The 18,461-nt window shown below is 37.2% G+C and overlaps 1 protein-coding gene across 1 annotated transcript; it reads right to left on the bottom strand.

The window, feature by feature from the left end:
* Positions 1 to 855: 855 nt before the first annotated feature.
* Positions 856 to 18,380, bottom strand: NAA30 (N-alpha-acetyltransferase 30, NatC catalytic subunit; the record flags this gene model as incomplete). Its single annotated transcript, XM_084239781.1, has 4 exons — positions 856 to 993; positions 11,858 to 11,913; positions 13,655 to 13,778; positions 17,622 to 18,380. 4 exons carry the CDS (start codon positions 18,378 to 18,380, stop codon positions 856 to 858), a joined length of 1,077 nt encoding a protein of 358 aa, XP_084095907.1.
* Between the last annotated feature and the right edge of the window lie 81 nt (positions 18,381 to 18,461).

Raw genomic sequence — 18,461 nt, 5'->3', positions numbered from 1 at the left:
CATTAACTTTTCTCATCCCTTTTAAGCCATATGTCAAAGATTTTCCCAGTAGATTCAACCTCTTACTTACTGTAAGGAAAAAAGGGACTTCTAAAGTAAAACACTCTGTCACTCACCTGGAAAAAGTATCCAAATTATAAAAATCTGAAATAATTTATTATCAAATTTAGAATTTAAATAAAAACAAGTTTGCTTGCAGAGGCTTTAAAAGAAAAGATAGCATGCATTCAAAAACTAGAGATGAAGACAAATATACTTATCTACACAGGCACTGGCAGACGCGATTTAATTGTTATCTTTACTCATTGTAAGACACATCCAACCCTACATTACATTTTTTTCATTCACTAATCACTGAGGTACCAATATTCAAGAATGGAAAATTTAATATTGAAAAAATAAAACCTAAAATTGAAGCTTTGCCCCACCCCCTTCAGAAAACTATGGCAGGTTTCTTGTGAAATGTTAGTATACTTAAAAGACTTTTACAATCTACATTGGCTTTTTTTAAGGAACAAAAATCATGTTCCACTTATTGGTTCTGTGATAAAATGACCGCTGTGTAAATAACATTTGTCAGCAGACTTAGCAAATGAACAAACAAATCTTGGCTATCAACTGGCACATCGTGTTGGTACCAAAAGAACTTTTGAAGTTTAAAACAATCTTTTTTAATTCAGAACAAATGCGCCATGCCAAAGTGCAACAAATATTGTGCGACACTCAATGAGACACTGACAGATAAGAGCTGCATGGAAATTACTAAATCCACCTGCAAAGCAATTCTGTACAAATTGCATTGCATGCAAAGGTCGATTCTTCATGGTTAGAAAGTTGTTCCTTGATGTCAGTTTCTCAACGCAGCCACAATTTAAGTCGCAGTGCATCAACTCCATTTAAATAGTATCTGAACAGCCTCTTATCACGAACAAAACCAAGATTTTCATAAAGTTTCAAAGCAGACTTATTTGTTATTTCTGTTTCCAAAACCACCTTCAAAAAAAATAAGAGAAAACTAAGTTATAATTTTATATATATTTTAAACTAATCATTTCATAATTTGACAAATCACTTAAAAAGTAAACAATTAGATCAAATATTTAAGAAAACATACATTATTTTAAAATTGATATAAAAAACAAATTAGTGATAAACAGAAAAAATGGTCATCAGTTATAATAATTATCTCTTGGGGGAAGACGAATGTAAACACTGGGAACTTATTTTCTATCCCACTGATTTTTTTGAAGTTTGCCATTTTTAGCAGTGAGGCACTGTGTATGTATTTGGTTTTATACTAAACAAAACTGAATTATATCCCTATGGAGAAAAGTAGCATGACAAAAAAGATGAAGGGAAGGAAAACATCAACAAAGATTTAAGAAAATAAACCAGTACTTGAAACCATTCATATTGACCTCCAACATCTATCATTTCATTCATTTATCATCATTTATCCTGGTGACAACTACTTTATTTGACTAGAGTCTGCAAACTACAGCTCTTGGGCCAAATGGGCCTGCTGCCTGTTTTTGGACATAATGTTTTATTAGAACACAGTCATGTCCATTTGTTCACAAGATATCTATGGCTGCTTTCTCAACACAGGGTGGAGTAGCTGCTATCAGAGGCCTACAGTCCACAAAGTCTAAAATATGTATTACTACCTGGCCCTACACAGGGAAAGTATGCCAACCTAGACCAAAGGTCTCCAAACATTAATGTACCTCATGAACACGGGGAGGGCATATTAAAATAAGATTGCTAGGCCCCACCCAAGAATTTGAAGAGGCTTGCAGTGGGGCCAAATTCACATTTTTTTAACAGTCTGCCAGGTGATGTTGGTGGGCAGGTGTCTACATTTGGAGAACCACTGTCTAGATATTAGGGATAGCAACACTTAACAGACACATACAGTGTTAACTTCCATTGTGAGTTTTTAATATCACTGAAGTAATGGCTCTGACAATAAAGAGCTGATACTTTTGAATATTATATGATTTTCTTCATTTATTTCTATTCTCCTCTACCAAAACATCATCTACCCCATCCTCTCAACATTTAAATATATATTGTTCTGTTTGCTTTTTCTATTGATTCTCAATCTACTTCATTGAGAATTACCAATACAGTATGCCACAGTTGCTGCTAGGATATCATAACTTTCAGGGTTTAAAGTAAGGGAGAAAAAGGCAAAATACAACTCATCAAAGGCCTAAGTGAAGCAAATGTCTCTTCCTGGTATATCTCAAGTTATCAAAAAACTTGGCAAGAATTCAATATGTAAATAATAGAGAAAAGATTACATCTCAGATCATTATATCAAAAAATTCAACTCATGATCAACTCCTTTACAAACCCATATCAGTAACAAGATCTTCATACCACCAATGCCTTAAACTTAAAACCTAGGAGTCATCTTTGAACTTCTTTCCTTGCTACCCCCTTGCATATATCCAAGCACTGATTATGTGAATTCTCTAAATTGCTCTCAAAATGGTCCTCTTCCTTCTATCTCCACTGATAGCAGTTCTGCCCCACTGCTATAACCTTTCATTGCAATCAGAATCTCCTAACTCAAAAGACCTCTTTTTTTCTCTATAGAGTGATACCCTTGTTAATTTCCTGCTTTAAACCATTTATTGATTCCATTTTATGCCCAAGACATAATCTAAAGAGACCTAAAAGGCCCATCAAGACCTTTCCCTACATCGCCAGCAATTAGGCCTCACCCTCCTTGCTGTACAAAATCAACAATAAATTTTTTAGAGCCCGCCACAGTCTTTCCCACCTTAGATGGTTCACATCAGCTATACTCCCTGTCTGGAAGAATCCTCTTCCTATCCTTGCTTTTCGTCTTAGCTTGTCATTTCCAGACTTGGTGGAATATCCCTTTCCTTTTGTACTACCCCACAGCACTCTGCACTGCTCCTTACCCAAATGCACTCTCACTCAACATTCAATGAGTATGCCATCTCTCCTACCTGGTGCCCAACAAGGGCAAAGACCCTCCTCACAGCTGTCTCCTCTGCACTTCTAACACTGCCTGACATGTAAAAGGCTCTATATTTATTAGTTTTATACATACTTAGCATCTTTCATTACCACACATACATCACAAATATTAAACAAAAGTAGTCAAGTTTTTAAATGACCAGAATACTTAAAGAGAAAGATTCATTTTCAGGCGATTACTTATGCAATTAACTCTTTAAAGCAAATCACTAGCTAAATGCAAACTTGTAGAAAATCTAAAAGCAAGTAAAAATAGTTCAGGGTCAGGGAAAACGTTCCTAGGAAGGCTTTAAAAAAAAGTTTATAGCAAACAAAGGTTAGAATAAAAAGTCAGTAATTTCTACTTGCTCTTAAAAAAAGAATTTTTAGTATGTACGCCATCTGGAACACTCCAGTCTGGTCAATAGAAGTTTCTGGTTTTGAGTAATTCTCTTGGGTAATTCCTAGAATTTCCTTCTAGGCCAGCAACTAATTACAACTAAAATGTTAAATCAAAACAATATGAGAAGCAATAAAGCTGCAACAACTCAGAACTGAGAACTGATTTCACAGAAATAAAAAGGAGAGTTAAAAAATAGCTAAATATTGACTGAAGGCTTACTGTGTACTACATAAAGCATTTAACGTGCACTATGTCATTTTACATGCATTTGTCGCTATGCTATTTCCATAGAAATCCTATGAAACAAATATGATTATTTCCAATTTACAAATGAAAGAAACTCAAGGCCAACTTGAACAAGGATAGACCAGAATCCAAATCTAGACAAGGGCTTAATAGCATCCAACCTTTTGCAACTCCTCCTAATTGTTTCCAGAGTAAAATAAAGCATCACGTGGGAGATTTAACCAACCTAAAACACAATGAAGGAAACCTAAATCCACCTTCATCAATATTTGATAATCTAAAATATTTAAAACAGACCTGCGGCTAACTACAAATTCACACATACTTGAGGTGTCACAAAGAGTTGAATTCAAGCTTTTTGGCATTCCAACAGATAAAAGAAATGAAGCCCAATTACACAGAAAAAATGTTTACAGAGAGCTAACTAACCTTAGTTAAAGTGAAAAGATTCCCTTGGCATACTCACATTTTCTAAACAAAGAGATGATGTTTGACAAAATAGAAAAATGCTAGCAGAAAGTAATTATTATTCAATATTTAAAAACTTAAAGCCTGGGCCTCCCCTGGTGGCGCAGCGGTTGAGCGCTGGTCTGCGAGGCTGCCCGCAGCCTCTGCAGCACCGTTTCAATCCCTGGCCACCAGTGAGGGTCCCACATGGCGCGACAGACCTCTTCTGCCGTGCCTGCTGCTCCCCTCAGCAGTGTATTTCCTTGGTCTGCCTGTTCTGTCCCCTGCTCTGGCTCTGGTGAATTCTCTCACCCTCCTGCACACTTCTGACTGTTCCCAGTGCTTGTATAAATAAATAAATCTTTAAAAAAAAAAAAAACAAAACTTAAAACCTTATAACTACATTAAAAGAGAATCTGAGGGCTTCCCCGGTGGCGCAGCGGTTGAGCTCTGGGTTGCGAAGCTGCCCGCGGCCTCTGCGGCACCGGTTTGATCCCCGGCTGCTCCCCGGCCACTGGAGGAGGGTCCCACATGGCGCGCAGACCTCTCCTGCCGCCCGCTGCTCCCCTCAGCATGCTCCCCTCAGCACTGTACTTCGGTCCTTCTGCCTGTTCTGCTCCCCGCTCTGGCTCTGGTGAATTCTCTCACCCTCCCGCGCTTCTGACTGTACCCAGTGCATGTATAAACAAAACAAACAAACAAACAAATAAATAAATAAAACAAGCCTCTATTAAAAAAAAAAAGAGAGAATCTGAGATTATACCAGAAACACACTATTTAAAACTACTCTGTCAGTCCACATTGTAGTATTTTTTTTTTTTAAGATTTATTTATTTATTTATACAAGCACTGGGTACAGTCAGAAGCACAGGAGGGTGAGAGAATTCACCAGAGCCAGAGAGGAGAGCAGAGCAGGCAGAAGGACCGAAGTACACTGCTGAGGGGAGCAGCGGGCAGCAGGAGAGGTCCTCCAGTGACCAGGGAGCAGCCGGGGATTGAACCAGCGCTACAGAAGCTGTGGGCAGCTTCGCAACCCAGAGCTCAACCACTGCGCCACCGGGGAGGTCCCACATTGTAGTATTATTAGACAGGAAGCCAAAGGGTAACGAGGTTATTTTGGTCCTAAAGAAACTTGCAAAGTTGAACTCTACTTAGCAGAAAGAAAGAATCACAGTGAAGTTTCACTGATTCTCTTGAAATTAGCCATTATTAGGATGAGCGAAAACATTACAGTTCATAAAGCATTTTTTCAATATTATAGACAGAAAATTGCTGGAAGGTGCTAGCACCTAAGCGCTAGCACATAAGCACTAACTCCTTGTCTGGCACCTGATATGCCTTCCAATGATGCTGTTGAATGAACACCTTACTGGCTTTTCATAATACTCTTTAAGATCAGAATTACCACAGACTGCATAGAAAAATACAGCATAAAAAGTTTAAATTACTTGCCTATAAACATAAAAATATACTAAGTAACAGAAGAGGAGTCTAGAACCCAGGTTCTTATCACATTTCTTTAATTTGGCAAAACTAACTCAACCTAAAATTCTTACAGCTTAGTAACTCCATTTCACTCTATTCTTTATATAGCAGTCTCTGTCTCATAGCCAAAATATATTTCTAATGAAACTAAAAATGATAAACATAATTATTAAACACAAAAAGAGCTAAAAATTGATCTTGAACATTAACATTTTTATAAAATGTATGTTACTTCGTTAACACCTAACAGGTTTATTACTGGTTATACAAATAAATTAGGCCACTGTTGGTGAGAATGTATACTAGCACAGCTATCATGGAAATCAGTATGGCAGTTCCTCAAAAAATTAAAAACAGAACTACCACATGATCTGGTAATCCCACTTCTAGATAAGTATTATATATGTACCCAAAGTAATTAAAATTGGGATCTCAAAGAGATATCTGCACTCTGATAATCACTATAGTTTTATCACATGATATGGAAACAACCTAAATGTCCATCAACAAATGAATGGCTAAAGAAAAGGTAGTGCATATATACAACAGAATATTTAGTCTTAAAAAAGGAAATACTGCATTGTGACAATATAGATGAACCTGGAGAACATTATAAGTAAATAATGCCAGGCATGTAAAGATAAATTATTATGATCTCATGTGGCAACCTCAATGGTCAAACTCAATGTAGCAAGGTAGTTGCCAGGGACTTGAGAAGAGAAATGGAACTGTCAACTAATAATGTTTTAAGATTTGTAGAGGGAACATTTAAATTCCATCAAAAAAAAAAATCCATTAAGAAATTTTGATTCCAGTGTATTCCCATTACATATGTGTTAATTCTAACGATTAACATCTTTGTAGCTATACCTTAAAACCTACAAAAATTTTTTTGAAATTCAAATTTCCAGATTGGAAGATTTCAAAGACATTTATAGCTTATCGGGCCTCCCCGGTGGCGCAGCGGTTGAGCGCTGGGTTGCGAAGCTGCCCTCAGCCTCTGAGGCGCCAGTTCGATCCCCGGCTGCTCCCCGGCCACCAGAGGAGGGTCCCACATGGCGCGCAGACCTCTCCTGCCGCCCGCTGCTCCCCTCAGCAGTGTACTTCGGTCCTTCTGCCTGCTCTGTCTGCTCCCTGCTCTTGCTCTGGTGAATTCTCCTCTCACCCTCCCGCGCTTCTGACTGTACCCAGTGCTTGTATAAAACAAACAAACAAACAAACAAATAAATAAATAAATAAAACATGCCTCTATTAAAAAAAAAATTTTAAAAAAAAACAGACATTTATAGCTTAAAAAGTAAAGCACTGTTCATCATGCTGAATAAATCACCTGCCCTATTCAAATTAATTTCAGAAAAAGTACATAAAAGTAAATGGCTATCAGGTGAGCTCATTATTTTAGGTACACAAATCCTACTTTAAAATTACATTTGGGGGGCCTCCCCAGTGGCACAGCGGTTGAGCGCTGGGTTGTGAAGCTGCCCGCAGCCTCTGCAGCGCCGGTTCGATCCCCGGCTGCTCCCCGGCCACCGGAGGAGGGTCCTACATGGCACACAGACCTCTCCTGCCGCCCGCTGCTCCCCTCAGCAGTGTACTTCAGTCCTTCTGCCTGCTCTGCTCCCCGCTCTGGCTCTGTTCAATTCTCTCACCCTCCCACGCTTCTGACTGTACCCAGTGCTTGTATAAATAAATCTTTAAAAAAAAAAAAAATTACATTTGGGCCTCTCTGGTGGCACAAGGGGTTAAGTCGCAGCACTATGAAGCTATCTGCAGCCACTGCAGCATGAGTTCAATCCCCAGCCAGGGAGGTGACCCACATGGCACAGCAGACCTCTCCTGTCTCACCCACTGTTCCTCTCAGCAGTTTATTTCCAGTCAATCCTCCTGTTCTGCTCCCCACTCTGTCTCTGGTGAATCCTCTCACCCTCCCCGCATCCCTAGACTACACCCCAGCTCTAGTATGCATAAATAAATCAATTAAAAAATACATATAACATGAGGGAGAGGGGGAAAAATATATATATATATAACACACACACATAATTACATTTTAGGAAACTCATTCATCCTATTTGTACATATGTTTCTTACTATTTCCTTTAATGTTAAACACAAACCTATCATGCTTGTCCTAAAAGGCAGTACACATTTGGCAGTCAAAGCACATTGGGACACTGGGGGAGGTAGGGGCTGTAATCAAATTGAAGCCAAAGCAACACACAGGTAATGCATTTCTTATTCCTGAAGCAGTGAATCCACTTGTTTCTTTTTTGATACTATAACATTTTGTCAGCCCCAAATATATAGAAAGTGAAAAAGATCTTTAGCTGTGCTGTTTTAACACATCTAATTCTGATATAAAAAGTTAGGTGATTAGTTAGTAAAGCAAAATGAAAACATCTATTAGACCAGCAGAGTATATTATTTGGGTAGAAACATGAACGACATTTCATCTGTGGTTATTAAATTCAGTTTTCATTTACTCTGAATTTATTTTAAAAATGACAAGTGGCAACCAAGAGCAACATAAATATGAATTAAGGTCACAAATTAGGCAAACAAAATGAAACGTAAAAATTGACTAGATATGCACAGTAAGGCTTAAGAGAGCTATCTGTTAATAGTTTCATAGATTTAAAAATCTTTTTTTGTAAGGACCAAAAAAGCAACCCAACCTAAGCAGCAGAAGATGTAATGTAAACCTCTCTAAAACACCTTCTGACAGATTTTCTACAAATATGTCAAATTTCTCAGTTTAAAAGAAAGGTTGGCCTAACTTAATGAAAGTAGTATGTGTTGGTTGTTTTATAATTAGTTATTGTATACCTGGAGAATTAAAATTTCAATGTTTTCCTCAGAGCAATGAATTATAAATGACTATTTTTACATACAGTTTTGTTTTTAGCAAAAGGTATCTTAGCAACTTGATAAACCATACACATAATTTTTTAATTTTACTATGTACAAAAATAAGACAATCGCTGTTCATGGAAAACTTTCAGAAAGCTCAGAAATACAACTGAACAACTAAATATAAAAGTTAAAATGCCTAAGTACTTTTAAAAAATAGTTATACAAAACACATGCAATTTGCAGCAACAGGGATGGCGCTGGAAGGGATCATGCTCAGCGAAATAAGCCAAAAAGAAAAAGAAAAATACCGGATGGTCTCACTCATAGCAGGAATCTAGAAAACTTAAATAAGGGACCAGGAAAATGAATAACTATAAGAAAGTGAAAATCAAAATCAACAAAAAACTATGAACCAGAGACACTTTTAGGGGGGCGGGGGCGGGAGGGGAGGGATTGGGGTCAGAATGGGGGGGGGGCTGCAATTGTATGGGGAATATAAAAATAAAATTTATTATTTAAAAAAAATAAAAAATAAATAAAAATAAAAATAAAATCTTTTGGAAAAAAAAATAATAGTTATACATAAGATGCTGGAACCACAGAGCTAATCATTCAATATATATTTACAAACCATAAACACTACACTAAGTGCTAAGAATACAGCAGTAAACATGAAAAGGCACCTCTGCTCTCCTTTGAACAATGACTACTAAGGTGCAGAATGAACAATTAGATTTAAACAAAGTAAGTATTACAAAAAGGGAAGTAAAGAAAATCACAGAGGGTGTAATTGATTCTGCTCAAAAGGATTAAGAAAAACCTAAAGGAGTTGCTGATATTTGAACAGGATTATTAAGTATGAGAAGTAATTTAGTAAGCAGAGGAGAACCAAGAAGCTATCCAGTCTAGCAAACACATTTGTGAGAAAGTAGTTACACTGGAGTGGAAGATGACAAAATCAAATCAAGGGGTAACTGGTAACATAAGGAAGTAGAATCAACAAACACTACTAGCAAAAACTAGAAGGGAAAAGGGGGATAGAAGACTATGTTGCTTATGTGCTTTAAAACTGAATTAAGGGCCTTACTGGTGGCACAAGGGGTTAAGCACAGCACTATGAGGCCGTCTGCAGCCTCTGCAACAAGAGTTCAATCCCCATCTGGCCAGGGAGCAACCCACATGGCGCAGCAGACATCTCCTGCCTCGCCCACTGCTCCCCTCAGCAGTATATTTCAGTCACTCTGCTTGTTGTGCTCTCCACTGTTTCTGGTGAATCATCTCACCCCCCACACCTCTGGTCTATACCCCAATTCCTGTAGGCATAAATAAATAAATCTTTAAAAAATAAAAAATTAAAACAGAATTAAAAGGAGAGTAAAAACCTTGAAAGAGTAAATAAGCGTTCTGTCCCTTCATACAATAAATCCTTTATCTGAACAGGATACAAATAATTTTTTTTAAAGCATGGAAGAATTCTCTAACCCAGAGACTGAATTGTTCAAACTGCAAAACCATCAATTTAAAACTATTTCAGTTTGAGATTAGTAATACTGATTAGTTCAAAAATTAGAAAAACCAATTAGATCTAGAAATACTCTTCATTCTGGCATAAAAACCTAACATAAAATGTAGCCCTAATTTAGGATTTCACTTTGACACTAAAACAATATAACCAAAATCTCCAGTCAGTCCTGAGAACTTGCAAAATTACACTATTTAAACACATTTAAACATTTAAACACAGTTATGGTAAACCACACGCCTATCTCACAGGTAGTAATTAGGATAACTCAGAAAAGGTTTACTCATAAGAAACAGAATATTCCCTGCTCAGAACATGTTATTCAATAGCAACAGAGGAAAAAAAGATGGTCTTACCCTCCCAAAGATTTCTCCAACCTATTAAGCAACTTTTGAGAAGCCTAACTTCTAGACAAGCTAAGCCAATGTGGCTACAGTTCAAACATACAAATTTATACTCATGAAGAAATTCAGTCCATTCTCTTCTACAAATTGATAAATTTTAGTTATCTATTACATAGATGACCAGGGTCATTGTGTCTTTTACTTTTTGATATTGAAACTGTGAACAATGTGAATCTGCCATATGTGAATTGTCTGGCGTGAATATCCTTAAATCCCAGAACGTCTGTGTGTTGTCTAATATGTCTGTAGACTTTCTCATACAACCACCATTCAGTGTGATCTGTCAAATACTAACTAACGTGAACAGGGTTAGTGTAAGAATACTCTGCAATAAATTTCTGTATTCTGACATGGGAGTATGTTCATGAGATACTGGTAAATGAAAAAAAGTAATTATGGCAGAATAATACTAATGATTCCATGTGTATAAAAAAATCACATATTTGCATATAGGTTTGCTGAGAAAATGGGAAGATGCGTATCAAAACATTAGCGGCACCTATAAACGGAAAGAAAGATGAAGAGTTAAGAGTATGAGGATGGTAGAAAAGGGACTTTGTACACTAAAATACACACACGTACAAAATGGTTAATGATTGTGTATAAATTTTGCACTAAAAGAAGTCCACTTAAAAAGAAGTAGCCAAGTTACTTATTAAGGCCTGTTGACAAGAAAAATACCTATTTCAAGCAGTTTGAGAACTCTGAGGCATATTTGCATTCTAATAATAAAGACAACTGTCATTTCTATTGCTCATAAAGTTACTAGCACAATACAATTCTGTTCCTTCTTAAGTCACCATTGCTGTGTTAAAGACATCTACACTTCCCTAGTTTACACTATCTCCCTCCCACTATACAATGGTAAATCGTAACATTCCCAACCATCACCATTATTTACTGGACACTACTATGTGTAAAGCATATTTACAGGATACAAAGAAAGTACACTTCTGTCAAGCCTTATAAACAAGCTGAAAAGACACTCTTAGCTTAATGTACAGATAGCTCTAGTTATCTTTTCCCTTCCTACCTTTACATTAATTAATGCTGAGAAATTTTTTTTCAAGTGGAAGTGTCCTTCACATGGGCTGAAAACTGTCCCACAGTTTAAAAAAAAAAAGCACTAGTTACACAGAAACTAAAGCCAATATGCAAGTATTTTACAGTAAGATTTGTAGTAAGAGCAACCTTATTAAATGATTTAATAGCAAATCCTCTGACTGCCAATTATTTACTGAAAATTTCTAAGATTTTACCATTACATTTTGTCACAAATAAACTTTAATTTTCCCATCATTATCTTAAAATTTGTTCTACTAAATAGATCAAATCTTTAAAAAAAATTCATGTTTTTAAACAATATTTCACCATAATATTACTCCATTTGTGTAGCAACAGTTTGCAATGAAATTTTCAGTACAGTTATTAAGGAATATTTATAAAAATACCCAATAGAATACTGCCCACAATAAAAGCTCTTAAACATTTAGGATGACTTACCTCATCACAGTCTCCTTCAACCATGGCATATATAGCTTTCTTAACCAAGTTAGTACCTAGAATATAAATCTGAATGTTAATGAAGGATAAATGTAATTAGCTTTTTAGATACCTAAGTTGTGACGGTCACAATAAATACAGAAATGGCAAATGTTGGTTCTACCTTGAATGCAGAAGCACAGATAATATTAAATGAGAAAAATTTAGGTTTACACTGAGAGGCCAATAGAGCCACACAGCAATGTTTCCTCTTGAAAGACCTATCTCCTGATACATTCCTTCTTTCTCAGTTACAATTATTTGCTCTGAGCAGAAGTTTGTGCTCTTCTACCTGAGGTAGGAAGAAAGGGAAAAACGAAAAAGGCAAGATATGACATTGCCAAAGCAATCCAGAAACTGGCCAGTACTCACTGTATAACCCTAGAGTCAGATTGCCAAACATCACATCAAAACTGTGAGCTGCCCCTATGGAAAAAAGTATGGAGGTTTCTCAAAATATTAAAAACAGATCTGCCATAAGATCCAGTACTGAAGTCTGACAATCCCAAATGATGTTGGCAGTGTGTCTACAAATGTCAAGCAAATGTATCCTAGTTTAGAGGGTCAGAAATATTTGGTACATTACAAGGAAAACTGCCAGATTTGATTTTAAGAAAAGAAAGAAATCCAAACTTTATAAGAAATCTCTTAATTTTCAAACCACATACAGGAGGCAGGAACATCTTACACGGGCAAAACAGTCTGAGAGCTAGGACACAATAGTGAAGGCACCATTTTCCGCTCTCTGAAGGAAGCCAGATAGTTGTCTATTATTTGTCTTTAAGTCCTTATCAGCTCTTCTTAATGCATCAAAAACTCAAACTGGGGCTTATTTAACAAAATTTCATTAAAAATCTTATAGTAAGCTGGAATATTATAAAAAAAGAAATTGGTTAAACCTAGTATGTTAAGTAAATCTATTCATAATGATTTCTTATGACATCTAAGACTGTATGAAACAATCTTAAATTAGACAATAATATAGTTTAAAAAAACTGCAAGTGACAAAAACTACTGGTAAAAATTACTGATACAGGCACCAAATCTTTCATGATATTTAGCAGCTTTAGTACATTCAAGAATCTGACATGCTCAGACAAGTGCTTATCTACCTGATTCTCCATCCTGAACAAAAAGCCAGTTGGTCCTAAACACTAAGACAGTAGTTCCCCATTAGGCTAACATTCTAGTCATAGTCACCTAGGGAAGCTTTAGCCCTACTTCCAAAAGGACAAGATCCTCAGGGAGGGACATAAGCAGGTGTTTAAACTACACAGATGATTCAAATAACCATGTATAAACCTCGGTATAAACTATCCAGAAAACGTCAGGAAAGATGACCCCCTGGCCCTCCCTATAATGGTAACAATTTCTCCATAATTTGCCTTGATTGAGGTTCACTTAATCCAGACAGTCACTTGAAGGTTGTGATCAAGTGGCCTAATAATGCCTATAAAAGCTGTAATTTCATTATTACTAAAAACTATAGAAAGCAAAACATTTTGAATCTGATAAAAAAAAAATGTCTGGAAGCGAAAATTATCTGCTACTTGTTAGAAAGATAATCTCTCAAGCACAGCATTAAAAAAATTTGATTCATTTAATAACATTTTAAAAATATTATGTTTAAATAAAAACAATCACTTTCCCTCTCTTAACTTCATGCTTACTTCTACATATTTACATTTACACTCTTGCTTCAAAAAACAAAAATGAAATCATTTATATATTCTTTTAGTGACATAATATTTTTCTTACCAATGCCATTTCTCCTGTATTTGGAATCCACGGCTAACATGGCTATATAACCTCTGCGGAACATCTTTTTGTGCATATCCAACTTGCAAACGATGGCACCTACACACTCCTCCCCTACCATGGCCTTAAAAATAAACAAACAGTTATGAAGCATACATTGTCAACACGTACTGCACAATTTACCCAGGGAAACAGCAACTAACATTGGTCAGCATTTTTGAGGGAGAAAGAGAAAAAGTAAACTCTAGCAAGCGAACAACCACAAATGTTTCAGAAGTCTAAATCCCAGAACTCCTTCTAATATACTGGTTTCAAAATCTTTCAACACTCTTTAGGATATGAATTTCTTGTGCTGATTATCAAAACCTAGAGGGAAATGCATCACAATTTACATAAAGTAATCTCTATTTGCAGTTATTTGCCAAAAAAAGATTTTTTTTTTAATTTGAAAAGAGTGAAATAAGTAAAAAAGATTTTTCAGGAAAATGCCCATACATGAGGATAAAATATAAAACGTTGCTTATCAGCAGAGTACTCTATTTGATTATAGCAAATCTTCAGTGAAATATAGTTATAAACCATACTTATACCTGAACAGTAAAGTTAGATTTTGATCAGGAAAAAAAGGTCTAAAAGATTTTCAGAGAAAGGATTGCGTACAAGGCATTACTCAAATTCTATCCAAAAGGGTTTTGTTATTAAAGGCCTACAAAGACTAGATACATGGATGGTGCCATTTTTATGGCACTCCTCACAGTGTGAGTCATTGTTATAAAGTTCACAGATATCTAGAACTCAAAATTCTCAAAATTTCTGTCTTACAAAGCAAAATGTACATAAACGTCTGGTTGAACAACTGACAGCATTTTCTGATTTGAAAATAACTCACTTCAAGTGTAAAAGTGTGTGTGTGTGTGTGTGTAACACAGACTAAATGCTAAAGTTTTTTTGACTTGACCTCAAAAGTGTGTAAAAGTGTGTGTGTGTGTAACACAGACTAAATGCTACTTAGTTTTTTTGACTTGACTTCAAAAGCTAAGGGAAATGGAAATCAATACAAATGCAAGAAACAGAATTATAGGAAAGCTACATTTCACAGTTAATAAGTTGTCAAAAACAGAAAAAATTTAAATTACTAAGCAAAACGCAATTGGATATAGCTTCAACTTGGATAGACATTTCAAACAAATCTTTTTTCTTTGACCAAGGAATAAGCAAAGTACTATTTTAGTTCACTCTTGGACAAGACTGATTTCTTCCTAATTAAGAATCAGCACAAGTGAAAATCAAGTTGTACATATCATTTCAAGAGAAGCCCAATATCTGAGATACACTATTATTAATAAGATGTTAACAGTGAGGAGGGTCAATGTGGTCTTTTTTTCCAAATAAATTGCTGATGGATATACAATTACAAGAATCATTAAACTGCTTATCAGTTTTTCCAAATAAAGTCTATACATACATATGGCATTGATGCTATTAAATGTGATTTTTTCTTAGAAGATGGAAACTAAAAAATTCCTGGCAAGATAAAGACTTAACTCTACAAGGCCAAAGACTTATCAATCAATAAAATTTGAAATATAAATTGTGTAAAATAGAGATTCCCAAATTCCAGAATACTATAAATAGGAAACTGGAGGAAGCCAGAAAGTTAAATTTAGAACAAATAAGCGGAAATACTACAGTATGTTGTTAATAATTTAAGAACTTCAAAAGGCATCAATTAAAAATATTGTGAACTAAAAAGAGGTAGAGATAAATTAAAGAGAGTGCTGAACAGTGCTTACCTTAACAGTGCCTCCCTTTTGAATAGCACCCTACTTTGACATCAGTTACATTAGAAAAAATAAGAAAGTGTGATTTTTGGTAATCAGACATGGTTAAGAATTGGTAATTTTGTAAGGTTCAACCTCATATTCCATTGACCCATTACAGCTTATCCATGAAAAGAACATTTTGAATGTTTCTAATAACTTAGAGAGTGCATCAACTTGGTAACTGAAAGATTTTGCTGAATGGGTCAAAGGTGTGTCATTTTTTCAGGTTCTTATGATAATGAAAGGCTAGCTTTACCTCTTTGCCACTAAATATCTGGAAATATAAACATTTAAAGTCACTCTGGTACTTAAATTTATTTTCATCAAAAATAGTTATGAATAGTTATGAATAGTTATGGGAAAATCAATTTTTTAAAAATGCCAATATAAAGCCCCTAGTTATAAACAGCCTGATTGTTGTTTTACGATCAATACCTCCAGATTCATGCTTTCACCAATAAATCTTACAGGTCAAACACTTGTGAATTTCTCAATTTCTAGATATTCAAAATTTACCACCCAATGAGGGCTAAAGTACGGTCAGCTGGTATAATGCCAGGAATCTATGTAAAATCAAGACTAAAGTTTACTAACATTAGTCCAAAATGGCAGTCATGTTGCGAGATTAAGATAATATCAGAACTCAAAAGTCAACTATCACATATATTCAACTATTTTCTGTAATTAATAGCAATATATAGACTATTTCAATTTAAAGTAATTCAGTTGTATATGATATAGGTTAACTTACAATTAAATCGACCTACAATTTTTAACAATTACAATGGCATTTGATATTTACAATAATGCTGTATAATCATTTTTCCATATTCATTGATATAGACATGTCTTAGAACTTCTATTTTGATATATTGATTAGAATCCTATAATAGCAGTTTTACAGCATCTTCTCCACAGTTTAAACCAACATATTAAATCAAAGTTTAGCAAAATAAACAGAAAAATAGAACTACCATTATCTACAATACTAAGGTCATATTTTCACATTACTCGCAGAATATAGAATCAAAAAGATGCATTTGTAAAGTATCCAAACATATCAAAACATCTTGCAGGGAATTAAGTGCAACTAATTTTAAAACAATAAATAATGGTAGTGGCTTTTCTTTCTTCACATAGCATAAAATACTCCTTAAAAGCATGTTGCCTTTAATTAGTAAAATTCAATGGTAACAATATGTTTGTGAATACAGGACATAAATGCATATGCCTGCGGTCAATACTGAAGTGAAAGGTTTCATACTGATTGAAATTGGCATATATTTCTGAGAAGAAATATGCTGGGTACTGCCAGTACTATATAAGTCAAAAATATTCAGCTTATTTGGCAGTCAAGTGTTTTTTGCTTACATATAAGAAAAAAAAAAGGTCAGTTTTATTTTATAACACACCCATGTCACCACTATTATTTTAGCATTATCTATGACCAGCTTCTTTAAAAAAAAAAAAAAATTAGGTTAGTAACAATTTCACACTTAGTTTCCTACTACATTCCACAAAAGGGTATTTTGTTCAAGTTTCAGGAGTCTTTCAGCCACCAGAAGTGTTAGTAGCACCTTCTGCAATCCAGCACCAGAAAGCAGGCTGGCTACAACTGTTAATTGTCCTGTTGAAGTAAAAGGAAACAAACTCCATAATTACAGAACATGCTTGTAAGATTTAATTCTCCAATGTGGCCACAGCAAGTTTACTGACAATCACGTTCACCAAAACATGTGTATGCATACACTCTTCCCTGATTACGGCTGTAATTGAGAGATTAATAAGGCCTGTATCCGAAAAGAACCATGTTCAAATTAAGTGACTGCCAAGTGCTTGCAGGGTGAAGGAGGGTAATTAAAGATGGTTAGACACGACTATAAGCTAATGTAAACAGGCCGCAAGACCCCTGACATGCATTATACAGGCTCGTTGAACGTACATCAGTACCAAGTGAACCCGGATCCTGAAGTCTTACCTTCAACACCGTTTCACTAAATAACTAGGAGTGTGCACACGCGCGCTTCAGCTCATGTACTATGAAATGCAGAATACCACATTGCCACTCTCAGCCCTCACACTCCCTGCCCTGCAAGGCCTGGATCTCTTGCTGGGCTCACCCTCTTTTCATTCCACCCACTTACCAAGAAGCACAGCTGTGGCCAGTTGTGGATAAAATATCTATAGGTATAAATGGAGTAGGGTTCAGACAGATCTTTGGTGATCAGTCTCATGATATCGGGCATTTGCAGCTCAGATTCGTATCGGACGTATCGTATCGTCCGATCCTCCCCAGGCTCCACCTCCCCGCCCGCGAGGCTCCTCAAGCTGCAGCCGGCGGTCAGGGATGCAGACAGCAGCCGCACCTGCTCGTCGTCCGCCTCCCGCTCGGCGCCCTCCGCCAGTCCATTGCGGGCCGCCGCGGGGTCGCTCCCCGCCGCCGCCGCCGCTGCCAGGCTGGGGCGCGCAGTTCTTGCATTATTGGGGAGGCAGTGCGGGGGGTTCTCGCCCGAGTGGACCCCGGCTCCTTTTGTTGCAGTCGCTCTGGGGCCCCCGTCGGGGGCGGCTGCGGCCGTGGGGGCCTCGGCGGCGCTCAGGACCTTGCTCTTGAGGGCGGCGGCCGCCCGGAGGTGCCGCAGTTCGGGGTTGATCAATCCGTTGAGCTGCGGCTGCTCCTGCGGCGGCGGCGGGCAGCGGAGGCGCGGGGGTCCCTTGGCCGTGGCCTCGCCGCCCGCCGGGCTCCTGCCGCCGGCGCCTTCGTGCTCCTCGTCGTCCTCCTCGTCCTCGCTGCAGCAGGCGAGCGCGGCCCCCGCCGGGAAGGGGCAGCGGGGCTCGGCCGCCGCCGCGGCCGGCGGTGCTGGCGGTGGGAGGAGGCTGCTAGGCCCAGGCGGTGCCTCCGCCATCCTAGAGGCGACACAGACCGAGAGGGGAGGCCATGAGACCCGGCCGCGGGCGCGGGCTGAGGGGGGGCGCGGGGGGCGGCG

Source organism: Talpa europaea (assembly GCF_964194135.1).
Source record: "Talpa europaea genome assembly, chromosome: 8".
NCBI lineage: Eukaryota > Metazoa > Chordata > Mammalia > Eulipotyphla > Talpidae > Talpa > Talpa europaea.
The sequence above is the reverse complement of the archived record's forward strand: the minus strand, read 5'-3'. Positions and strand labels throughout refer to the sequence as shown.